Source organism: Rattus norvegicus, chromosome 19 (genome assembly GCF_021556685.1).
Source record: "Rattus norvegicus strain SHRSP/BbbUtx chromosome 19, alternate assembly SHRSP_T2T, whole genome shotgun sequence".
Lineage (NCBI taxonomy): Eukaryota > Metazoa > Chordata > Mammalia > Rodentia > Muridae > Rattus > Rattus norvegicus.
Window position 1 is genome coordinate 21,903,097 of NC_141552.1, and position 26,729 is coordinate 21,929,825.

The following is a 26,729-nucleotide window of genomic DNA, read 5'->3' on the forward strand; positions in this document are numbered from 1 at the left end:
TTTTTCTTACAATACAGCATTAGTATTAAACCAGAAAGATAATGACCATCAACGTCATTTTGGGAAATAGGGTTCCTGCGCTTGCCTCTCGCCATCAGATTATCTCTAGTGTAACTTTGTTCTGCTATTTCTGACAGTGGCTAGACTGTCCTATAAGCCTGTGTGACAGGAGTGCTGTAGACCTGTTTTCCTCTCTTTCAGTCAGTTATGGGGACAGAGTGTTCTGCTTTCTGGCATGTAGTTTTTCCTCTCTACAGGTCTTCAGCTGTTCCTGTGGGCCTGTGTCTTGAGTTCACCAGGCAGCTTTCTTGCAGCAGAAAATTTGGACTTACCTGTGGTCCCGAGGCTCAGGTTAGCTCGTGGGGTGCTGCCCACGGGCTCTCTGCAGCGGCAGCAACCAGGAAGACCTGTGCCGCCCCTTCCGGGAGCTTCAGTGCACCAGGGTTCCAGATGGTCTTTGGCTTTTTCCTCTGGCGTCCGAGATGTGTGTGCAGGGAGCAGTCACTTCTGGTTTCCCAGGCTTGTCTGCCTCTCTGAAGGTTTAGCTCTCCCTCCCACGGGATTTGGGTGCAGAGAACTGTTTATCCGGTCTGTTTCCTTCAGGGTCCGGCGGTGTCTCTGGCAGGGGTCCTGCCGCTCCTGGGCCCTCCCCCACGGGAGCCCAGAGGCCTTATACAGTTTCCTCTTGGGCCAGGGATGTGGGCAGGGGTGAGCAGTGTTGGTGGTCTCTTCCGCTCTGCAGCCTCAGGAGTGCCCACCTGACCAGGCGGTTGGGTCTCTCTCTCACCGGATCTGGGAGCAGAGAGCTGCTGCGGGCCGGGATCCGGCTTGGGGTTTTCTAATCCTATTCATAATTTATTATCCTTCCCAACACTATGGGCTTTGTTCTGTTAATGCTAACAGCGGCATCCAATACCTAGGATATTTTCTACTGACATGTGTGACGTGAGACAAAACAGTCCCTGTCATCCCTCACCTGAATAAACTTCCTTAGCGAACAGTGTAGTTGGAGGGTCCTTCTCTCCTCTCCAAGATCGAGAAACATTTCCAGTCTTCAGACAAGTGTGTCAGCCATTGTCCAGTGACTGTCTTGAGATGTCCACATTGTCAGCTGAGTGTCTTCATCCAGCCTGCCCTGTAATTGTTGTAGACGATTAATAGGGTTCCAGCCCTAGGATTTAATTCAGTGCTACAGTACTTGCCAAACATGCTCAAAGCCCTAGCTGCCACCCTAGTCCTGTGTGCTCTAGAGAAAGAAAATAAAGAACCACATTGTCTATCAAGTTTCTCCTCCAATAGAAAGAGAATCTGCATCGGTCTTTTAAGTAATTCTAAGCCCCAGCTTCCCCACAGCTCCCTCCATCGATTGCACTATTGGTGCATTTTCAGTAACGCTCACTTTATTTTTGGTGTGCAAAGAATATGCACCATGTCAGTAAAGTGTGTGTGTGTGTGTGTGTGTGTGTGTGTGTGTGTGTGTGTGAGTGTGTGTTCATCCATGAACTCACTATAAATTATTATCAAATGACCCAGAAGACCGTGGAGAAACCTGTCGATGTGCATGCAGAATTATGTTACTACCGTTCCATGGCACCTTGCAGGGAACACTGAAATAGTGGGCTGCTTTAATAGAGCCTAAAACCAGGCTATGCATGGTTTTCGGTGAGATTGTGATGTGCAACACCACAACAGAGATCAGCAGAAGCTTCATTTATTCCATGCTGCTGTTATCAAGAGGAGGCAAACCCTCATCCCATAGAGAGTCTGGTAGGATCTGATGAAGGGCAATAAACTCAGGGTTGAAATCAAGCCTTTAGAAACAAAGAGAAAAATACAAAGTCAAGGAATGCAAGAGCTGTCTTTTTCTTTTCTTCCTCTTTTTTTTTTTTGAGAAGATCCACAAGAGAGACAACCCCTTCCTCAAACTAACAATGCACAAGAGAGACAATACATGAATTAAAAATCAGAAATGAAATGAGGGACATAACAATAGACACCGAGCAAATTCCAAAATCATTAGTTCTTACTCCCGAGGACTTTACGCCAGAAAACTGGAATATTCATTCGATATTGTTGATTTTGTAGACAGATAACAATTATCAAAGTTAAATCCAGATCTGGGAAGGTATCTGAATAATACCCCTAAGAAAATAGATACACTCATTAAAGGTTGCATACATTATATATTATATTGCTTTCTTTTTGCATGATTAAACCCCTTCAAGGACAATTAGCTATGTTATAGAAAGTGTTACTTTTAAAACAAAAGGACAAAGAGAGAAATTGAGGAATCATTGAGATACACTTCCCAGACAGGATCAAGGAAAGACGGCTGAGAGATGCAAGCAGGGGCTGGAACGCTGCCCTTGAGAAGAAAATGTTTTTCTCACTTTACCTTACACTCTGCTGTACTGTGTCCGTTTTTTGTGGAAGCAGCTCTCATGGTCTCTGGGGTATGACAAGTAGATTGTGATACTAGCAAGAGGGGTGACTTGCTATACAGATATTTTAAGGAGAAGCCTTTGCTTAGTCTCACTTCTTTGCCTAGTCTTGCCTCAGTCGTTCCTGATATCATGGGAATAACGATCTTATTATATCTTGCCAAAAGGGAAAGTGAGGTAATCCATATTCATGCCTGTATAAGGGTTAATAAACTTGCAGCTGCATGCAGTTGCATCTGCCTTTGCTTTGCATCCCCTGTGTCCTGGTTATTTGTGACCATACCTGGGCCCCCAACACACTAGATGTTGACAAGCATCACCCTTCTCACTGTCAGGTTTATTTTCTTTCTTTTTTGAAATCTATGATGTGGAGGCGTATTACAGCAACAATATGAAATAGCAGGCAGGCATGTATGAAAATTGCTGTGTTTAAGCTAGGTGTGGGGACAAGTCCTCAAAAGGAGCTGTTAAGATGGGAAACACATAATGCATTTGTTGCTGGAATTGAGTTGCCTCAGCTGTGTTGCTCTGCCAGCTCAGTGTCCATTCAACATCACTCTGTTTCTACAGAGGAACTCAAGGTTTGCCCCAGCCGCCTGTGAGCTGTGATATGGGCAGAGAAAGGCCAGGACACAGTGGTGATTTCCCACTCCTCAGTTATGCTGAATTTTCCACCACTGTACTTGTATACACAAGTCCAGTGTGGTCAGTTATTATAGATATTTGTCATTTCTTACAGAGGGCAACTATGATTGACTACACCCAATTCTACAAAAAACAAAATTCAGGAAACCTGGCCCTTGGCAGCAATGAATCAAGAAATATCTAGGATGGTGGGGCATGAATTCTGCCAAGCAATGAACTCAGATAGGTGGGGTTGTGAGGAAGATGTATGGTTGAATATCCCAATAGATTCACGTTGTATCATCTTGATTTAATCTAAGGACAAAGAAGTGCAGTATCTCTGATGGCTTTCTTCTAACCCCTTGAAAGGTTAAGTGGGGTTTGACCTCAGTTCTTCATTCTTCTTGCTGGGGCAGCAACACTCAGGGAAGCTTGAGATTGCCATAGGCACAGTATTAGGCTAGAAATGCTGAGTAGGTGATACTAAGTTGTTCAGATGGTGATACCCATTTCATTTGTTCTTAACGTGGACCTAAGGAAAGACAGATCAAGGTCCTTAGAATAAAAAGATCATTTCCATTTTTTTTCTACCTTTCCTGAATGAAAGACTGGTTGGCAGAGAATGGTAAAAATTCAAGAATTGGTAGATGATGCTTTGAATGAAGGGTGGGTTTCTGTGCTGGTTTTAGACAGGTTCTCAATTACCCCATCTTGTTCTCTACGTTGCTCGTCAGGTTCACTTTGAGCTCAAATAAAGCTGCTTCTACTTTCCAACAGGTAGTCTTACAAAGGGGCCTCCAAGGACTGTGAGGACAGCATTAGCCAATGAGAATTGAGGTGTGTAACCCACAACTATAGCTTTATCTGAAAGAACCTCAGACAGAGGAGACTCTCGCTCCAGTCCTGAGGACAATCACCACCCCATGAACACACAGGACTCAGTCTTGATGTAAAAACAAGAGGTTTACTTTGGGATACCAATGCACTGGGGCTCGACACGGTCCTCACGAGGAGGGATGTGAGGAGCCTCAAACAACAGAAATGTACAGCTTAAACAGTCATTTATGATCACACAGTTTCATTAGCTCAGCTATTTCAGTGCCAAGGATAACTAGGCAGATGTTTCTCGTCCTGGGATAAGGCCGTAACCACATCAATGTAGCTATTTCAGTAGGAAGGATGTCTGACTTGATATATGTTTTCTTATCCTGGGGTTCCCAGGACAAGGACCAAGGATATCTGTCTTGGCAGGTGTTTCTGTTCTGGGGTTCCCAGGACAAGGCTATAGCGATGTCAGCCTATAGCACAGCTGCATTCAGTACCAAGGACATCTCACTTCTATAGTGATCAGTCAGCTTCCCAGAGATGTTTCCTGTCTTGTAATTGCCCTGCAGTAAATATGTTCTATACCCTCTGTTCTTATGGTCGGGCAGCTTCCTAGAGAGTGGGTGGGAATGTGCTTTCTGTACTTTCTGGTCTATTGTCTAACGTCTAGGGGCTAAGCGAGGGCCAGCTTAAAAGATTCTCATGCTTAAGAAATGGCTGTACTGATATCAAACGGGGATCTTTCATATCCACTTTCTTCCAAGTCTACCAGCCATCTCAGATTGGTGGTGTAATATGCCTGACAATCAGGACACAGAAAAATAACTAGATACACAGCAAGGACATGGCAATCATATCCTGTGTCGTTATGTATGTTCTGGATGAGGTTTGTTAAAATGACAATATTGCACAAAGCTTTATATAGGACCCATCAAATTAAGGGTCACTATGCACTGTCATAGCTAAAATGGCCTGGTCAGAAGTGACCACTGGATCACTCTTCTGTAACTTCACATGAGAGGCTTGTGCTTTTTGTGTTTTTTATTTTTGTGGTTTTTTTTCTTATTCATTTATTTATTTATTTATTGATTGATTGATTGATTTATATGTTGTCAGGAAGATAGTTCAAGTCATGGATCTGCCCCCAAAATCTGAGCTTTGCTACTAATACTGTAAACAGTATTAGTGTATGCATTCAACAAAATAACTGGCTTTTTTTTTTAGTATGATACATGCTTTTGTGTTTTGTGGGGTGATCCATGAAACAGGAGTGAAGATGCTTGTTTCTTACTCTGTCCACTGAGTTATGTCTCTAGGCTTCTCCTACTCCTTTGGCTGCATCCCCCCCCCCACATCTGCTGACTATTTTATTTTTCAGATGAAATCACACGTTATAGCTTAGAGAGGCCTGTAAGCAATCCTGCTTTGGTAACTTAAGTGCAAAGAGGAGAGCCCCACACTCAGTCTGAGGGTGCATTCACTGGTGGATCCAATATTTCAGTTTCCTCTCCTAACAGATCACCACATTGTTGCCAGGACCATAATGAATGCAATTCTTTCTCCTAAAGAATCTGGTGGCAACTGTCAAATGTTAAGCACAAAGCTTCAGGTTGTACCTATAACACACACCCACATTGCCACCTATCCTATAGGCTATTTCTGGGTGTGATTTCATGCACCTGCACATGATGAGACAGGAGACCTCTTTGGCTACTTATAGGAACTGGTGTGATTTCTCAGTAATCTTTAATGGGTAATATTGCTGACTGAGGAGAATTTGAGGTAGGATGAAACACTTCTGTGCAGGGATTGGGGAGGAAGCACTCATTTAGATACATAGCAATGACTTAGGTTTTTCCAATCAAGCCTAGAGCCAAATTTGGCTTTGGAAGCATGTGGTGCTCAGTGGCTATGCCACAGGGAAGTCCCATGAAAAGGGTCCATCAGCTTTTGCTCAGTACAGGGAGAACATTAGCAAGGAGGCAAAGTCTGTTCTCCGTGACATCAGCCGTCCCTTCGTGGACATTCTATTGTCTCCTAGAGAGACCTTGGAATCCCTGTGATGTCACCAGTATCGTTGTGACAACCAATTCCCTACTTTTTCTCTTAGTGTCCAAAGGATATATCCACAGACATGTTTTCCCGTCTTTGTAGGTGCTTTGGGAGAGTTGATGTTGATAGAGAAGAGTCTAGAGTGAAGCAAACGAAACCTAAAGGTAATGATGGACACATGGGGAATGTGGAGTAAGTTCTGGGCAGTGTATGTTGATCTTCCTCTCAGGGGTGAGTGTGGGGGCCTTCAGATGGCCTTTATAGCAATGGGCCACAACCACTGGAACATCTCCACAGATATTGAATCCATGATTATCACAATTCCTGAAAGTCAAGGTTTTCACATCATTAGTTTCTCCATAACCACATGGAGGATATGGCAATGCCTATGCTATTATTGGGTGAACTTCTTGTCTTTACTTTTACAGTGCATTTGGTATGTTAAATTGATATTATAACACCACCAGGAGTCATGGAGGGTATAACTTTTCTGAATTAAACAGGGCATCAATGTACTTCACTTTCATTGCTTCTTTCAATTCAGTGACTATCTGACAGTAGTAAGAGGGAGAGAACTGTGCTCCTGGCCATGACCTTATATTCTTAGAACTCCTCTGACTACCTCTGGCTGACGGGGCCAATCTTACCTTCATATATTAGAGGTTCTGTGTGGCAGATATTTTTCTACAGTAGCCAAACTATATGGAGCAGGTAGAGAAAGAGCCTGTAACCTATTGGCACTTCTGGGGCATTTGTCATTTCAGTAGGGGGAATTAATAAGTCTGTTGACCATGTCCTCCCCCTACATGATTTTTTAATGCAAAGTTATTGGACTAGAGTAACAGTGTAGGATATCTGAGTTTCCCTGATCAATCAAGTCATTGTGGATGCTGAATTGATGATCTGACTTCTGAAACCAGAGGGGTGAGGGTCCTGAAACCAGGTTGTAGCCTGCGTACCTGATAATAATCCTGGAGAAGGCATGTCTCTGGTACTTGTAAGCCTGTGTGGGCGGGCATAGGGAACACCTGGCTGCTTACATCTCTTGGTCTCTATATAGTAGTGGGGGGACTGTGATCCACTTAGGATGCCTCTTACACAGACCAAACTTCTTGCAGTGACACTGGCTTCCAAGCATGTTCTCCTGTTTAGACCTCACTGTGGTCTGTGTATGCTCTATGCATTCACCCCATGTGGGTTCACTTGTGTTCTTCTACCTACAGAGGCCTGCAGACAGACGTCATCCCCTGAAAATATCCTAAACAAGGTGCAGGACAACGAGGAAGAGGAGAGGCTGAATAGAGAACTGGAGCTAACTACCAAGGAGAGAAATGAGCTGACAGATCGCCTCCTTTATGTGACAGGTGGATCCATGAACAAGAGGTATGCATTGCTCCAAACAAAGGACCTTGTTCTAAACCTCATCTCCCATAGAGAGGAGATTCAGAACCTGACCCTTACTGAGGAGTGAGTTTGGACATGGACTCTCTGATTCTGCCTGTTGAAAATCTGAACTTGTGATCTGAGTGAAGAATTCAGGGATAAAGTCACTGGAGCATGAGTTCCCAGTGTACAATTGGAAAGCCCTTGACAAGTGGCAGCTTTGCAAGGTTCTAGGTGCTGTGAGTTTGTGGACAGTGTTTGTACTTGCTAGGAATGTGACTGAACGCTATCATCTCATGGCAGCACCCTTAGGTAACAGGTCCCACATTGTTCATCTCCATGCTTAACTAGAAGGCCTGAGGCTCTGGCCTGTTCCTTCTTGTCTGTGTGCCTTAAACACTGAGACAGTAATGGTGCATACATTTCTAATGATTCTCATTGTGCTCTTTCCATATTTGTCTCTCTTTCTCATTCTCTGAGTCTGTTTAATTTTCTTTTCTTGTGGGTGTGTCCCAGTTTGTGTGTCTGTGTGTGCACAGGTCTGCATGCATATGCACAACTTTTATATGTTTCTGTGTCCCTCCACCCTTGGAATTTAGGGGTCTGTTTTTTGACCTCAGGATATACCTGTATAATAGTTTCATGGAGGTGTAAGTACTTTATTTTGGAAGCCCCACTTTCAACAGTACAGTTCTTTGCCTGTGTGGTCACATTTGTCTATACATTTGTATGCCTTGAGCAGATTATAAGTTTGTGGCAATATCTGGTCTCATCTCCAGAATTATGTGTACTGTCTGCCTCTAGAATATTAGATATTCGGCTTGTAGCATTCCACTTGTCAAAACAGGAAAAATGAAATCAGAGGTTTCTGGATGTGTGTGTGTGTGTGTGTGTGTGTGTGTGTGTGTGTGTGTGTGTGGTTTGGTAAGCTCTGTGGCCTAGGCTCTTGACAGCATAACAGGTTTGAATGCAGATCCAGCCCTCCTGATTGAAAAAAGTGAGCCAGGGAACCCTTTATCTGGGTGCTTAGATTCTGTTGTCCTGGGCACACAATTCCAAGTTTCTGAAGCTGAAGAATTCAAATATGTAGAATTCAGAAAGTGTCCTTCCAGGACAGGGGTAGTACAGGACACAGCCTGAGTTCATATAATCCTAAACCTCGATGTTCATTGGGTTCTATCTTCCTGGGGCCAGCCCCTACTTCAGGCCAAATCCATTTTATGAAAACTTGAAGATAAAGGAGAAAGAGGTCATGTCATTACTGCACAACTTAGACACAAAGAACATTGAACATCGTGAGAAATTTCAGGAGCTCAAGAAGGAGATTAACTTCTATCGGTAAGTCCTGGTCAGAAGGGCCCATCACTTGTGGAATGGCCATTGCTGCCTCTCTTTGTTCTGGACTGGAGAGCCTGCAGCTCTGGGTCCATGTCTTCTGCTGTTTAAATATCACTGTGCTGTGGGTCTTTTGGACTCAGTTTCAGTTCTTTAAGAGACTGTGACTTCTCACCACAGTGTCTATGCATCTTTACAAGGCTCTGGATAGAACTACACTGATTCAGGCATCAGAGTGTTATTAGGCCAACCTGCGGCTCTGGGGTCTTACCAGGTTTAACAAAGCTCAATGTGTGGACCACATGGTTTGCATGACCTCCCTTGGTCATACTGTCCTCTTGTGGTTATTTGCTGCCTACTAATTGATGCTGTCCCGATGCATTGGGCTCTCATGGGTAGTTGTAGATCCCTTGTTCTTTTGGACAGACATGGACTCTTATTGGTGCTTGGGTCACAGAAACAATTTATTCTTCCCTGGATTGGCCATTTGCTGTTTGTGCAGCAGCCTTACATGTATGGAGATGTATTCTATGAAGTCTTTATGGGTATCTGGGTCCTGGTGGACTTTGTGGGATTTGGCAGTTGGAATGGGAGGAAGAGGCTTCAGGATCTTACTATGCAGAGTGTGTTTCCAGCAACCTGCACAGCCGGCTCCTGATGGACCAGGCATGTATGAAGAAGAAGTTGGTCACATTGAAGCAGGAGAGCAAGGAGTTACAGCGATATTTGTTTGAGTTGAACCCGAATGATGAAGATGAACAGGAGAAGGCCAGCAACCTCCAGACCCAGCAAAATGTGGTAGGAACAAGCAGCTGAGTCAGATTAACAATGTCTGATACCATTTGCCTATTGGATACATCTTTGCTTCCCCTATCACCTTTCTAATCTCCCCACACCCAGTCAGTCACCCACCTTATGTGATAGAGTTATTCATTGCTCTGTGTATGCACAAGTATTCTGGGATGTTAACCACTCTTCAGAAACTGAGTTATTGGCAATTATACTTCTCTGCCCTTTTTGAAACTGCAGTCCAGAAATGGTGACAGAGGAATAACATATCATATGACTGCATCTCCCTATCACAGATTGGATGCTATGAAGAGTTTTGAACGAGTTCTTGGTCGTGTGACAAAGGTCATACAGGGGTCATGTTATGGTTGGAAGCACCTTGTAGGGATAAGAACCAAGTGCAAATGGCAAATGAGTCCTGGTCATTGGCTTTGATCTGGGTATCATGTGGCCTTCTCCTTTCTTCCTGCACCCCAATTAGGTCTCTCCCCATTTCCCCATTCTTGGTTTGCACTGGTAGAGTCTGAGGAGCAGCTTGTTCTCCCACAGTACTGTGAGGGTTGCTGGTGATGTTCCCAGCCTGCAGAGATATCAGCAATGATTTCAGTGAAAAGATCAGTGCTGTCTGTCCAATGCAGCTGAGGGGACAGAAGGCAGCAACTTGACAGCTGGTATGCATGTCCCCACCAAATCAGTGTCTTAATAGCTGCCTTCTCCTCCCAGGTCTCAGAAACTGCAGGAGACATGGCATAGGACGGATCCCAGGAAGACAGCCCCCTGAAGAGTGAGTTTCTTCCTCAGGAGTTCCCTGTGACGACAATCCTCACAGTCAAAGACTTTTTGGGGGAATATTCTTCTTCTCAGATAATTTCCTCAATGTATAGAGACCCTAAATTTATGTATCCATATGCCAGCCTATCTCATTGAGGTCTTTCTCCTTTCTCATACCGACAACACCATTTGAGAGACAACTGAGGGGACTACCTGGACATCTCACGTCCTAGAGGAGAAAAAGCACTGCAACTGTGTTTCTAAATGTTCGTTAAGAAAATGCTGTTAAGAAATGTTTTTGGTTATGATTTTCATTGAAGTTTTCTTTTTGTTATTTCATAGTTATATATTCTTGTTACTGTTTTTCATTTTTTATACCATATTAGTTGTTCATTTTATGCCTGTTTTTTGTAAATTGTATTCCTTATGAATAAAAATTGATTTGTAACTCTTGACTCTTAAGACCATCTTATTCAAGGGTCCTTTCCACTCCTGTAGACTTAGAACTGACAGCTGGATATGGATCTTTACATGGTCCAGGCAGCATGGGTAAATAGGGAATTCAAAGCCACCAAGGGGTACACAGGGTGATAGTGTCTTTTGTGTGGATAATGTGACTTTTTTTATGGACACACACTTTATGATGTAATCACTGACATACTGTATCCATGCTGTCATGTCTTCTGCTCATCCTAGTCTATATCAGTCTACAACACACATTCCTTATTGACTGTGTGCACCAGATATTGAGTAACTCACACTCATGCCTGTAGTGCTGCAGAAAAAATGACAACTTTCACAAAGGAATATAGAATAATCCTAATGGAGAACCATGTGCCTCAGGTTTTCTTACAATACAGCATTAGTATTAAACCACAAAGATAATGACCATCAACGTCATTTTGGGAAATAGGTTTTTATAGGTGCTGTTTCACTTGATCATTCATATGCTGTGTTTTTTATTGTTGCTGATTATATTTATTTTTATCATGTAACTCAATGGATTTTTTTTTCAAATGTATGTCTGGGCCACTCCTGAGTGCATTTCCCTCATGATCCAAAAGAGGGAATAGCATTCCCCATTGTAGATGATTGTTAGGGTCCATGTGGTTCTTCTGAGAGAGCAGCAGATGCTCTAACCTGGGAGTCATCACCACAGCTCCTGTAGGTAGCTTTTGTCCTTCCAGGGCATGTGCTGTACTAGGTGGACACGATCACCTCCCATTTAGGAGAGAGATCTCAGGAGATGTGTATGTACAGGTGGTTGAGCAGTGCCTGCTCAATGTGGTAGGCTGCTAGGCAACCAACTGAACCCCAGCCCTGCTCCACCTGCATTCTTCGAGGCAGAGTTTCTATAGCCCAGGATGGTCTAGAATGCAGCATCTACCTATGTCTTTTTTCCACTAATGCTAGGGTGAGGAGCATATGTCCTCCACACCCTTCTTTCCAAACAATGAACATGCTCATGGTCTGGTTATCACATGGCCATGAGGGAGGTAAATAACACTCAGCCAAAACAGAGGCGCATTCCACAGTCACACAGACAGCCTGGACAGATCTGACACGATCAGCACCAGGTTTGACTGCCACTACTTGAAGCAAGGTCCTCCAGTGTTAGGACAACCATTCAAACAGCAAAGAATGAACCTGTTCCCAGCATCCGAGGAGTGGTAGACCCAGAAACCCATGTGTCAATGTGGCCATTTGGAAAATGGAAGAGGGGAGGCAGGGAAGCAGCCAGAACTGGACACAGTTGCAGGGACCCAGGCAAAGAGGGAATATTGGGGCAGAGTCCATGAGATGTCAGTAGGCAACAGGCCAGCTGGGACTAGTGTGGGTACAGGGCTTCTAGTGTGGGTATGAGAGGAGCAAAAGTAGCAATGGTCAGATTCTGATGCAGCATAAATATTGGAAGGAGCTTAGACCGTCTCAGTGTCGTATAGGGACATTATAGACACTGATGGGCAGTGTGGGGATTGCAGGGTCCCTTATAGTGGTCTCTGCAGGTGTCAGGACTCTGTCAGACCTATGACTATCAGGCAGGCTCTGAGTGCAAGTGAGAGTCACGGGACAGGCCCTGTGTACAGCCTGGTTTGGGGACATTTCCAGGTGCCCCATGGACTGCAAAATAAAGGCAAAGGACACAGGGAAGCCAGCAGTTCCCATGCACAGGACATAAATACTTGTAGACCTTTCTAGAATTTCCATAGACCATCTGTCACTAGTCCTCACTATAGAAGGCACCAGCATTCTGCCCTCTACTTCAATTGGTGAGACAGCTAGTCTAACTCCAGCAGTAAGGCCTCAGGGAAGACAGTAAGAACTCACAGGTGACCTCTTTTACTATTGAAACAGGCTCTTCCTATGGAGCCCAGAGTGACTGTAGGGTCCTAATTCTCCTGCCTCACAGTGACTGTAAATTCAAATCTACCTTCAAGAGCAATTGATTAATAGTACAGGGGGGAAGATCAGATTAAGGCTATCTAAAGGCCCCAGGGTGGTAGGATTACCAGGGTCCTAGTAAGTTTCTCCAGCCTTAATTACAACCTGAGTCAGTCCTGCTGTATGGGATATCACCTGCTGCCCAGTGATATCACAACTTGGAATTCTTTGTCAAATATAAGCTGTTATGGGAATGAAGTAGCCACACAATAAACACTGGTCTGGATACTCCTAGGTCAAGAATCCCCTGTTGGAAATGCCTTGGACCGCACCATTTTACATTCTGGATCCTTCTGGCTTTTTAGCAGATTTATAAATACAAAAAAGAAAAATGGGCATAGTAATTTAAGCCTATGATCCCAGTCATGGGAAACTGAGTCAGGGTGATGGAAGACTGTAAGTTCCAGGGCAACCTGTGTTTCTAGAAAAAAAAAAAGGCATGGTGAAGATTCCACTCAAGTAGAAACCAAAAGGCTTTCACATGGGGCCTGCATTCCACTGGTCAGCACTCCCATCGTCACAGCCACAGGGAGACACTGGGGAATTTTTCCCACTGACTCGCTTTGGGATGCAGTCCACCCCATGATTCTATGTGAGGAATGCCCCAAAGGTTGCATCATGTGAGGGACCTAGATAGTTCCAGGATTGGGAGAATTCAGGAGTTTATTATTAGGGATGATCTACAGCTTTGGCAAAGCTTTTCCCTCCACATGGCAGCCCCAGGTTTGGCCCCAACAGTAAAAATAAAATCCCCCCCAAAATAATGCCAACAAAATATCACGAAGCCTAAATGTCTGACCAGTCTCCTCAAAAGTGCACAGGAACCTGACTCCACATTTAGGACCCACTATGGCCTCTGTGACCTGTGAGAAGGGATCTAATATGGGAATTAGTACAGTATGACTTATCCTTATGGATATCTTTGGTGACAATCACCACCTGACCCCTGAAAACCCATCTACCTGGGAGGCTCAGCACTCATGTCACCAAAAAAGCCCAGATCCTAGGGCCAGCATGGGCAGGAGGTGAAGAAAGTTTGTCCCTCGTGAACATCAGTTGCTGCTCCTGGCCTGACTCTATCCTCAGGAGACAATGTTGCCCCAGAAAGTGTGGGTGTCAATGGCTATTCCCAGGCCAAGGCTGGGATACTGCTGGTCATCCCCGCAGTGACACCTCACCCCTGCATTGTGTGGTCATCCCCGCAGTGACACCTCACCCCTGCAGTGTGTGGTCATCCCCGCAGTGACACCTCACCCCTGCAGTGTGTGGTCATCCCTGCAGTGACACCTCACCACTGCAGTGTGTGGTCATCCCCGCAGTGACACCTCACCCCTGCAGTGTGTGGTCATCCCTGCAGTGACACCTCACCCCTGCACTGTGTGGTCATCCTCGCAGTGACACCTCACCCCTGCAGTGTGTGGTCATCCCTGCAGTGACATCTCACCCCTGCAGTGTGTGGTCATCCCCACAGTGACATCTCACCCCTGCAGTGTGTGGTCATCCCTGCAGTGATACCTCACCCCTGCAGTGTGTGGTCATCCCTGCAGTGACACCTCACCCCTGCAGTGTGTGGTCATCCCCGCAGTGACACCTCACCCCTGCACTGTGTGGTCATCCCTGCAGTGACTCCTCACCCCTGCACTGTGTGGTCATCCCTGCAGTGACTCCTCACCCCTGCACTGTGTGGTCATCCCTGCAGTGATGCCTCACCCCTACAGTGCAGACCTTTGGGCCTGTGGCCTTCAGGATCCGGATTATCTGTTAAACTCAGTTCATAATCAGAATGTTTTGTGTTCAGCCTCTGCCTGGACTGTACTCCAAGAAGAGTTCAAGGTTTTCTGTGGCAACATCTAGCGATCAAGCCTGAGCAAAAGGATTCTCACATCACCCTGCAGGCAGATTCCCATAGTCATTTCTAGTCCATTTAAGCTGCTGCTGAAGATGCCTTGAAGGCATAGCCACAGCGACCCTGTGTGTTCAGAGGTGATGTTTTCCTTCAGGAACCTGATGCTGAGTCTTCTAACCCAGCAGGCGGTCCCTGCATCAGGCTGGAGTCTTGAGTTTCTGTGTTGTCCTGATACCACCTGCTGTGTTCTCCTGGGGCAGAATGGATCTCAGAAGGTCTGGGCCAGTCTCACTGGTTGAGGATTCTTGCAAGGCCTCATCTCCAATTCCTGAGGGAAGGTGTAGGTTAGGAGAATGCCTGGATTTGAAATTCAATGTTTTCAGATTTCAGGATTGGATGAGGGGTACTCAGCATGTGCATGTGTCCATGTCTCTGTATGCATGCACATGCAGGCCAGGGATGGACACCAGCAAACTTCCTCAGTCACCCTACCCCTCTCACACAAAGGAGCTCTCACACAGAAGCTGTGGCTCACAGATGAGGTTGCTCAGGCTTAGAGTCCCAGAGATTCTTCTGCTGTGCTTCAAAACTTTGAGAGAGAGAGAGAGAGAGAGAGAGAGAGAGAGAGAGAGAGAGAGAGAGATTCTACCAGCTTGTACAACCATGCATGCACATATGGATGCCAGAGGGAAATATCCGGTGTCTTCCTTTTCGAACAGGGTCCTAATCAACTATCAGGTCTCTATATCTTAATATCTAGAAGGGGTCCCAGCATGAGCATAGCCAGGGCATACACATGCTTGGCTGTCAGTCAGGCAAGAGGCAGAGATCTTGTTCTATTTTTCATGGTTAATGCTCTTAGCACCCTTGAGGGCCTGGCGGAAAGCTGCCTGGAGACTGCTGGATCTGATGCTGGCCTAGACAGCCAGGGCTATTGATGATGGATGTCCAAAGTGGCCCTCATTCTTGGCAAACTTCTCTCTTCTAGTCTAAATGTGCTTGGGTGTTTAATGCAAGGACTGGGTTGTAGTTTTCCTGTTCTATCCTGCTGCCCCCTTGTTTTCTTCAGCGGGTCACCTGCCCTAGTGAGGAAAGAGAAGTGTGTGAGCCACAGCACCACCCTCCCATGCTTCTGCTTGCTGATCTGTGGTATCTGTTGATGTAGAACCGTTCCTGTGGCAGTCCTGTTGATGTTTGTGAGTTTTGAGGATTTACGCCAGTGTAGTAATGTGCATAGTCACCCTGGGAAACCCCACAGGAAGTTGGTCCCCAGGTTTCAGCACACAGAAGCACAGGCCAGAAGAGATGCCCAGGTGTTGAAGGAGGTCCAGTAGATGTGCTGTTAGTTTCCTGTGTCTGATGCATGATTGTCCCTTGCTTAATAAAATGTATACACAAAACTCTTTAAGTGTCCCACTGACCTCTGAGAAAGAACATCAGTGGGAAGATGGCTTTGAACTCTTAACTCCCTGTTCCTTTCCTCATAACAGGTTTCTGTAGCAACCAAAGGAGAGAAGCCACCTGAGGGATGGAAGTCCAAGACAGTGCCTAGGAGCAGAAGTAGGGTCTGGCTGTAGAGGGGACAAGTGGCTGGGTATAGGGACTCTAGGTTCAGAAAAGAGGTTGCCTGGCATCTCCCACAGCAACGAAGACAGTCACGCATAGTCATGCTCAAAGGCCAGTCTGATCCAGACTGTCCCTCATTTCCCAGGCGATTATAGATGGTGTCAGGTAGCAGTTGAAAACTGGCCATCAGGGCATGATTCAAGTGTTTATTAAGGTATCATGGCATCAAGAGTATATGAGGGAATAGCCATATGTACACAGAACGACTTGCAGATCCAGAGAGCAGGGAGGGAATAGTCAGGAGCTCCTGCTTGCTGCTGCCTTAGGGGTTCTACAGAAATCCCAGTGGCACTTGGGAAGTGGAGGCCATATCAATTAGGGATTGTGGCCACATGGGGAGATTGAGACCAGCCATGTGCTGTGGCATCAGAACACTGACCAGCGATGACAAAATGAAACATAAAACACTGGTTGCTCAGCTTTGATACTGCTGACTGCTGACGTGGCCAGGGGCCATCCGGTTCACCAAAGGCTCAGCCAACAGTTGTCTCTCCACTCAATAAAAGTCAAAGAGTGGCCCAGCTCCACAACCAAATGTGTGCCCACATTGCAATGGCTCCGGTACTGTTTCACCTCAGCTGCGGAGATCTCAGGATCCATGAGTGTCCAGCACGCACACACCCAAAAGAGACAGTCTTAGGGGTCTTAGGCAGCACTGAGGGTGGTGAGCCTCTGCCTCACGGCTCAACGGCCCTGACCTTGGCATTGTTTGGGCACAAGAGAGCAAAGTGCTGGGGACAGACAACCTGCAGTCTACCATGCTGGAAGGGCATGACTAACACTGATTGATCACATCCATGTGACTACTGAAGCTTTTCCTGCTCTCTGTAGTGGTGACCTTACAGAAACCATGCACACCCGGTTTAGACTGTATTAAAGTAGCCACCATTTCAGGGTTCCCTGCAAGGTGCCATGGGACAGTAGTAGCATGAGTCTGCATGTATCTCGACAGTTTTCACTAGGGACTACACACACACACACACACACACACACACACAAACACACACATACACACACACTTACTGACATGGTGCACATTCATTGCACACAGAAGAAAGTGAGTAGTAGTGAAAACACACCAATCATGGAATTGATGGAGGGAGTTGTGGGCAGAAGCTGGGGTTTAGAGTTACTTAAAGGCCCTATGCAGGCTCTCCTTTTGTTGGATGAGAAACTTCAACTGCAGTGTGGTTCTTTATTTTCTTTCTCTAAAGCACAGAGGGCTAGGGTGGATCTCAGGGCTTTGAGCATGTTCGGCAAGTGCAGTCATACTGAATTAAATCCTAGGGCTGGAACCCTATTAATCTTCTACAGAATTATAGAGCAGCCTGGATGAAGACTCTTAGCTGAAAATGTGGACAACTCAAGACAGGTACTGGACAATGTCTGTCAGACTTGACTGAAGACTGGAAATGTTTTGCTATCTCACAGGAAAAGAAGGCCCCTCCCACTACACTGTACTCTAAGGACATTTTATTCAGGATAGGATGACATGAACTATTGTCTCATGTCACAGATGTCAGCACAAAGTATCCAAGGTATTGTATGCCAATGGTAGCATCAACAGAACAAAGCACACAGTGTCATGAAGACATAAATTATGAGTTTGTGTAGCAAGACCCAGGCCTCTTCCAGGTTCTTAGATAGTAACTGAGAACCTCAAATACGGTAGTGATGTGATAGTGTGGTGTAAATCTAGTTACAACTAGTTTTGACACAGATGACACTTTTTGTGTCATGGTCAGCTTATAGTGAATGACTAGACCTAAGCATGAGAATAACCAAATACTACATTGCTTCTCTAGCTGCTGAGCTTCTAAAAGCCCTGGGGTGACAGCAAGCTTTTGTGGACATACTGGATTGGTTCTTCTGTACTTTAACTCTCTGAGTCACCTGCACTCTCAGCAAGTTAGATGAATTCCACAAATTGGAAATCAGTCACCTGGAAAAAATACATTCTCAATACGATCCCAGATTGGCCATGGAAAAAGGGTAGCTTGAACTGTCCCACCTCGGTTGGGCTTGCACAGGCCTGCTCTCCAAAAGAAACCTCTGTTAGCAGCTGCAGGCTGCATTCACTATGGATGCTCTTGAGGTTCCTTCCTAAACTGCTTAGATTACAATAATTTTCTTGCTAACAATCAAAAAACTGATTATGCCAAGCTGGCCTACAAGAAGCTAGTTTCTATTCTGTATTTTATCAGATGTGCAGAATACATATGGTCATCATTGATAACAGGTGAATGATCTGCTCTAATATGGACACTAAGTGATGCTGGAGGACGATCCTGACCCACAATGAGCAGTGGGGACACCAGAGCCCTGTAGGGATGCCTGGCAACCTAACACGTTGAGCACGCACAGCTCAGTAAGTTCCCTGTGAACACACATCTCCTGAGATCTCTCTATTTAATCATAGGTGATCCTGTCCACCTAATACAGCACCTCATGTGGAATAACAAAAGCCACCTGCAGGAGATGTGGTGATGACTCACAGGGTAGAGCACCTGCTGCTCTCTCAGAAGAACCACATGGACCCTAACAATTGGGTAAAGTGTGTCAGTGATTACATCATAAAGTGTGTGTCCGAGGAACAGCCAAATTCTCCACACAAAAGACACTGTCACACTGAGTACCCCTTGGTGACTTTGAATTCACTTATTAGCCCAGGATCCTTGGAACATGCAGAGATCCATGTGTAGCTGTCAGTTCTAAGTCCACAGGAGGGGACAGAACCCTTGAGTAAGAATGATGGTCTTAAGAGTCACGAGATAGAATTCAATTTTTATTCATAACAAATACATTTTTACAACAAAACAGGATTAAAATGAATAAAAATATTTAAAAATATTTGAAAGTAAAAATAGTAACAAGAACATATAAATATGAAACAACAAAAAGAAAACTTCAATTAAAATCATAACAAAAATATTTCTAAAAGCATATTCTTTTTTTTTTGCAGCCTTATTTTTTTTCTTTTTATTTAATTGGATATATTTCTTTTCTTTTTTTTTTTGACATTTTTTTTTTATTATTAACTTGAGTATTTCTTATATACATTTCAAGTGTTATTCCCTTTCCCGGTTTCCGGACAAACATCACCCTCCCCCCTCCCCTTCCTTATGGGTGTTCCCCTCCCAAACCTCCCCCCATTGCCACCCTCCCCGCATAGTCTAGTTCACTGGGGGTTCAGTCTTAGCAGGACCCAGGGCTTCCCCTTCCACTGGTGCTCTTACTAGGATATTCATTGCTACCTATGGGGACAGAGTCCAGGGTCAGTCCATGTATGGTCTTTAGGTAGTGGCTTAGTCCCTGGAAGCTCTGGTTGCTTGACATTGTTGTACTTTTGGGGTCTCGAGCCCCTTCAAGCTCTTCCAGTTCTTTCTCTGATTCCTTCAATAGGGGACCTATTCTCAGTTCAGTGGTTTGCTGCTGGCATTCCATTGTGTAGATGTACCACATTTTCTGTATCCATTCCTCTGTTGAAGGGCATCTGGGTTCTTTCCAGTTTCTGGCTACTATAAATAAGGCTGCGATGAACATAGTGGAGCACGTGTCTCTTTTATATGTTGAGGCATCTTTTGGGTATATGCCCAAGAGAGGTATGGCTGGATCCTCAGGCAGTTCAATGTCCAATTTTCTGAGGAACCTCCAGACTGATTTCCAGAATGGTTTTACCAGTCTGCAATCCCACCAACAATGGAGGAGTGTTCCTCTTTCTCCACATCCTCGCCAGCATCTGCTGTCACCTGAGTTTTTGATCTTAGCCATTCTCACTGGTGTGAGGTGAAATCTCAGGGTTGTTTTGATTTGCATTTCCCTTATGACTAAAGATGTTGAACATTTCTTTAGGTGTTTCTCAGCCATTCGGCATTCCTCAGCTGTGAATTCTTTGTTTAGCTCTGAACCCCATTTTTTAATAGGGTTATTTGTTTCCCTGCGGTCTAACTTCTTGAGTTCTTTGTATATTTTGGATATAAGGCCTCTATCTGTTATAGGATTGGTAAAGATCTTTTCCCAATCTGTTGGTTGCCGTTTTGTCCTAACCACAGTGTCCTTTGCCTTACAGAAGCTTTGCAGTTTTATGAGATCCCATTTGTCGATTCTTGATCTTAGAGCATAAGCCATTGGTGTTTTGTTCAGGAAATTTTTTCCAGTGCCCATGTGTTCCAGATGCTTCCCTAGTTTTTCTTCTATTAGTTTGAGTGTGTCTGGTTTGATGTGGAGGTCCTTGATCCACTTGGACTTAAGCTTTGTACAGGGTGATAAGCATGGATCGATCTGCATTCTTCTACATGTTGACCTCCAGTTGAACCAGCACCATTTGCTGAAAATGCTATCTTTTTTCCATTGGATGGTTTTGGCTCCTTTGTCAAAAATCAAGTGACCATAGGTGTGTGGGTTCATTTCTGGGTCTTCAATTCTATTCCATTGGTCTATCTGTCTGTCTCTGTACCAATACCATGCAGTTTTTATCACTATTGCTCTGTAATACTGCTTGAGTTCAGGGATAGTGATTCCCCCTGAAGTCCTCTTATTGTTGAGGATAGCTTTAGCTATCCTGGGTTTTTTGTTATTCCAGATGAATTTGCAAATTGTTCTGTCTAACTCTTTGAAGAATTGGATTGGTATTTTGATGGGGATTGCATTGAATCTGTAGATCGCTTTTGGTAAAATGGCCATTTTTACTATATTAATCCTGCCAATCCATGAGCATGGGAGATCTTTCCATCTTCTGAGGTCTTCTTCAATTTCTTTCCTCAGTGTCTTGAAGTTCTTATTGTACAGATCTTTTACTTGCTTGGTTAAAGTCACACCGAGGTACTTTATATAATTTGGGTCTATTATGAAGGGTGTCGTTTCCCTAATTTCTTTCTCGGCTTGTTTCTCTTTTGTATAGAGGAAGGCAACTGATTTATTTGAGTTAATTTTATACCCAGCCACTTTGCTGAAGTTGTTTATCAGCTTTAGTAGTTCTCTGGTGGAACTTTTGGGATCACTTAAATATACTATCATGTCGTCTGCAAATAGTGATATTTTGACCTCTTCTTTTCCGATCTGTATCCCCTTGATCTCCTTTTGTTGTCTGATTGCTCTGGCTAGAACTTCAAGAACTATATTGAATAAGTAGGGAGAGAGTGGGCAGCCTTGTCTAGTCCCTGATTTTAGAGGGATTGCTTCAAGTTTCTCTCCATTTAGTTTAATGTTAGCAACTGGTTTGCTGTATATGGCTTTTACTATGTTTAGGTATGGGCCTTGAATACCTATTCTTTCCAGGACTTTTATCATGAAGGGGTGTTGAATTTTGTCAAATGCTTTCTCAGCATCTAATGAAATGATCATGTGGTTCTGTTCTTTCAGTTTGTTTATATGATGGATCACGTTGATGGTTTTCCTTATATTAAACCATCCCTGCATGCCTGGGATGAAGCCTACTTGATCATGGTGGATGATTGTTTTGATGTGCTCTTGAATTCGGTTTGCCAGAATTTTATTGAGTATTTTTGCGTCGATATTCATAAGGGAAATTGGTCTGAAGTTCTCTTTCTTTGTTGGGTCTTTGTGTGGTTTAGGTATAAGAGTAATTGTGGCTTCATAGAAGGAATTCGGTAGGGCTCCATCTGTTTCAATTTTGTGGAATAGTTTGGATAATATTGGTATAAGGTCTTCTATGAAGGTTTGATAGAATTCTGCACTAAACCCGTCTGGACATGGGCTCTTTTTGGTTGGGAGACCTTTAATGACTGCTTCTATTTCCTTAGGAGTTATGGGGTTGTTTAACTGGTTTATCTGTTCCTGATTTAACTTCGATACCTGGTATCTGTCTAGGAAATTGTCCATTTCCTGAAGATTTTCAAGTTTTGTTGAATATAGGTTTTTATAGTAAGATCTGATGATTTTTTGAATTTCCTCTGAATCTGTAGTTATGTCTCCCTTTTCATTTCTGATTTTGTTAATTTGGACGCACTCTCTGTGTCCTCTGGTTAGTCTGGCTAAGGGTTTATCTATCTTGTTGATTTTCTCAAAGAACCAACTTTTGGTTCTGTTGATTCTTTCTATGGTCCTTTTTGTTTCTACTTGGTTGATTTCAGCTCTGAGTTTGATTATTTCCTGCCTTCTACTCCTCCTGGGTGTATTTGCTTCTTTTTGTTCTAGAGCTTTTAGGTGTGCTGTCAAGCTGCTGACATATGCTCTTTCCTGTTTCTTTCTGCAGGCACCCAGCGCTATGATTTGTCCTGTTAGCACAGCTTTCATTGTGTCCCATAAGTTTGGGTATGTTGTACCTTCATTTTCATTAAATTCTAAGAAGTCTTTAATTTCTTTCTTTATTTCTTCCTTGACCAGGTTATCATTGAGTAGAGCATTGTTCAATTTCCACGTATATGTGGGCATTCTTCCCTTATTGTTATTGAAGACCAGTTTTAGGCCATGGTGGTCTGATAGCACACATGGGATTATTTCTATCTTTCTGTACCTGTTGAGGCCCATTTTTTGACCAACTATATGGTCAATTTTGGAGAAAGTACCATGAGGAGCTGAGAAGAAGGCATATCCTTTTGCTTTAGGATAGAATGTTCTATAAATATCAGTTAAGTCCATTTGGCTCAGGACTTCTCTTAATCTGTCTACATCTCTGTTTAATTTCTGTTTCCATGATCTGTCCATTGATGAGAGTGGGGTGTTGAAATCTCCCACTATTATTGTGTGAGGTGCAATGTGTGTTTTGAGCTTTAGTAAGGTTTCTTTTACATATGTAGGTGCCCTTTTATTTGGGGCATAGATATTTAGGATTGAGAGTTCATCTTGATGGATTTTTCCTTTGATGAATATGAAGTGTCCTTCCTTATCTTTTTTGATGGCTTTTAGTTGAAAATTGATTTTATTTGATATTAGAATGGCTACTCCAGCTTGCTTGTTCTGACCATTTGCTTGGAAAGTTGTTTTCCAGCCTTTCACTCTGAGGTAATGTCTGCCTTTGTCTCTGAGGTGTGTTTCCTGTAGGCAGCAGAATGCAGGGTCCTCGTTGCTTATCCAGTTTGTTAATCTATGTCTTTTTATTGGGGAGTTGAGGCCATTGATATTGAGAGATATTAAGGAATAGTGATTATTGCTTCCCGTTATATTCATATTTGGAAGTGAGGTTATGATTGTGTGCTTTCATTCTCTTTGTTTTGTTGCCAAGATGATTAGTTTCTTGCTTCTAGGGTATAGCTTGCCTCCTTATGTTGGGCTTTACCCTTTATTATCCTTTGTAGTGCTGGATTTGTAGAAAGATATTGTGTAAATTTGCTTTTGTCATGGAATATCTTGGTTTCTCCATCTATGTTAATTGAGAGTTTTGCAGGATACAGTAACCTGGGCTGGCATTTGTGTTCTCTTAGGGTCTGTATGACATCTGTCCAGGATCTTCTGGCCTTCATAGTTTCTGGCGAAAAGTCTGGTGTGATTCTGATAGGTCTCCCTTTATATGTTATTTGACCTTTTTCCCTTACTGCTTTTAATATTCTTTCTTTATTTTGTGCGTTTGGTGTTTTGACAATTATGTGACGGGAGGTGTTTCTTTTCTGGTCCAATCTATTTGGAGTTCTGTAGGCTTCTTGTATGCCTATGGGTATCTCTTTTTTTAGGTTAGGGAAGTTTTCTTCTATGATTTTGTTGAAGATATTTACTGGTCCTTTGAGCTGGGAGTCTTCACTTTCTTCTATACCTATTATCCTTAGGTTTGATCTTCTCATTGAGTCCTGGATTTCCTGTATGTTTTGGACCAGTAGCTTTTTCCGCTTTACATTATCTTTGACAGTTGAGTCAATGATTTCTATGGAATCTTCTGCTCCCGAGATTCTCTCTTCCATCTCTTGAATTCTGTTGGTGAAGCTTGTATCTACAGCTCCTTGTCTTTTCTTTTGATTTTCTATGTCCAGGGTTGTTTCCATGTGTTCTTTCTTGATTGCTTCTATTTCCATTTTTAATTCCTTCAACTGTTTGATTGTGTTTTCCTGGAATTCTTTCAGGGATTTTTGCGATTCCTCTCTGTAGGCTTCTACTTGTTCTCTAAGGGAGTTCTTTATGTCTTTCTTGAAGTCCTCCAGCATCATGATCAAATATGATTTTGAAACTAGGTCTTGCTTTTCTGGTGTGTTTGGATATTCCGTGTTTGCTTTGGTGGGAGAATTGGGCTCCGATGATGCCATGTAGTCTTGGTTTCTGTTGCTTGGGTTCCTGTGCTTGCCTCTCGCCATCAGATTATCTCTAGTGTTACTTTGTTCTGCTATTTCTGACTGTGGCTAGACTGTCCTATAACCTGTGTGTCAGGAGTGCTGTAGACCTGTTTTCCTGTTTTCTTTCAGCCAGTTATGGGGACAGAGTGTTCTGCTTTCGGGCGTGTAGTTTTTCCTCTCTACAGGTCTTCAGCTGTTCCTGTGGGCCTGTGTCTTGAGTTCACCAGGCAGGTTTCTTGCAGGGGAAAAATTGGTCCTACCTGTGGTTCCAAGGCTCAAGTTTGCTCGTGGGGTACTGCCTAAGTCCTCTCTGCTGTGGCAGCAACCGGGAAAATCTGTGCCGCTCCTTCCGGGAGCCTCCGTGCACCAGGGTTTCAGATGACGTTTGGTGTTTTCCTCTGGCGCCTGGATGTGCACAGAGTGCAGTCTCTTCTGGTTTCCCAGGCGTGTCCGCCTCTCTAAAGGTTCAGCTCTCCCTCCCACGGGATTTGGGTGCAGAGAACTGTTTATCCGGTCTGTTTCCTTCAGGTTCCGGCAGTGTCTCAGGCACAGGGGTCCTGCCACTCCCGGGCCCTCCCGTGTGGGAACCCAGAGGCCTTATACAGTTGCCTCTTGGGCCAGGGATGTGGGCAGGGGTGGGCAGTGTTGGTGGTCTCCTCCGCTCTGCAGCCTCAGGAGTGCCCACCTGATCAGGCGGTGGGGTCTCTCTCCCACGGGGTTTGGGAGCAGAGAGTAAAAGCATATTCTTAAGGAACATTTAGAAGCACAGATGTATTGCTGTTTCTCCTCTAGCCCACATAATGAAAGGCGGTCCCCCAAGTTGTCTCTCAAGTGCTGTTTTCTGAGAAGAAAGTAAGACTTCAATCAGTCAGGCTGGCTTAGTGGTATATAAATTTAGCGTCTCTAAGAAATGACAAATTAACTCAGAGGATGAATACTCATCCAAAAAATGCTGTTACCATTCAGGATGTTGGTCATCAGGGACTCCTGAGAAAGCAACTTATTCTTCAGGAAGCTCTCTTACTGCTGTGTGTCCAATTCCAGCTATCTTGCACTTTCTGAGACCTGGGAGAGGAAGGCAGTTTTTCAGACACTGATTTGGTGGGGAAATGCAAGCCAGCTGTCAGAATGCTGCCTTCTACCACCTCAGTTCTATTGGACAGTCGACATTGACATTTTAAGTGATATCATTGTTGCTAACTCTGTGGGCAGGGCAAAATCTCCAGAGAGCCTCACAGTAATGTGGGCTGACAATATGGGACCCAGACTTATACCAGTGCAAAACAAGAACAGGGCAATGGCAAGAGACCTCATCAGGTTGCAGGAAGAAAGGAGATGTCCATATGTCACCAAGGATAAAGCCAATGACAAGTACTAATTTGACATTTGCACTTGGTTCTTATCCCAAAGGTGCTTCCTACACAAGAGATCACATGACCACAGAGTGTCATTTGTCAAAGAACCAAGAACTTGTTCAAAACTCTACATAGGATCCAATGTATCACATGGATATGCAATAATATGATATGTTATTCATCTGTCACCATTTCTAGACTGCAGCTTCAAAACGAGCAGCAAAATATGCTTGCACAATAATTCAGTTTCTGAAAAGTGGTTAACTTCCCAGAATACTTGTGCATAGGCAGAGCAATGAACAATTCCATTACATGAGGTGGTTGGCTGGTTGTGAGTGTAAATTAGAAAGGTGGTATAAGAAGCAAAGATGTATCAAATTGGCAAATTTTATCAGATATTGTTAAGCTAACAGGTCCCTACCTGATAATGCTGGTTCTGTCCGTTGATGGTCTTTATCTTTCTTGTTAAAGTCAACCAAATATTTCTGGTTCAGTGCACAATCAAGATGTACCTCCTTGCTCTCCTGCTTCAGTGGGACCAACTTCTTCCTACATGTGTTCTCCATCAGGAGCTGGCTGAGCAGGTTTCTGGAAATACAGTCTGCATAGTAAGATCATGCTGGCCCTTTCTCCCATTCCTACTCCCAAGTCCCACTAACTCTACCAGGTCCCAGATACCCATGAAGACTTAATAAAATGCATCTTGATACATATAAGGCTGCTGCACAGAACATAAAGAGTTAATTCGGGGAAGAATAAATTGTTTGCTTGGCCTGACACCAATTAGTGTCCATACCTCTGAGAAAGAACATGGATCCACAACTATCCATGAAAGCCCAATGCATGGGGGCAACATGAATTAGTACTGGGCCAACACCCTCAAAAGAGGTCAGTAGAACCAAGAGAAGGTCATGCTAACCATGTGGTCCACGCACTGAGTGTTGTAAAACCTGGTGTGACACCATAGGTCCAGGTCAGCCTAATAAACTTCTGCTGACTTCAATCAGTGCTGTTCTCTCTA

At 44.1% G+C, this 26,729-nt stretch overlaps 2 protein-coding genes across 2 annotated transcripts in view; both read left to right on the forward strand.

The window, feature by feature from the left end:
- The window catches only part of LOC147999103 (disks large homolog 5-like), a 98,154-nt gene that overhangs the window by 41,440 nt on the left and 29,985 nt on the right, over window positions 1–26,729 (forward strand). The window lies entirely within an intron of this gene.
- Window positions 6,793–10,668, forward strand: LOC147999106 (disks large homolog 5-like). Its single transcript, XM_087596120.1, has 4 exons — window positions 6,793–7,325; window positions 8,520–8,663; window positions 9,296–9,458; window positions 10,173–10,668. Exons 1-4 carry the CDS (start codon window positions 7,030–7,032, stop codon window positions 10,200–10,202), a joined length of 633 nt encoding a protein of 210 aa, XP_087452246.1. The 5' UTR covers window positions 6,793–7,029; the 3' UTR covers window positions 10,203–10,668.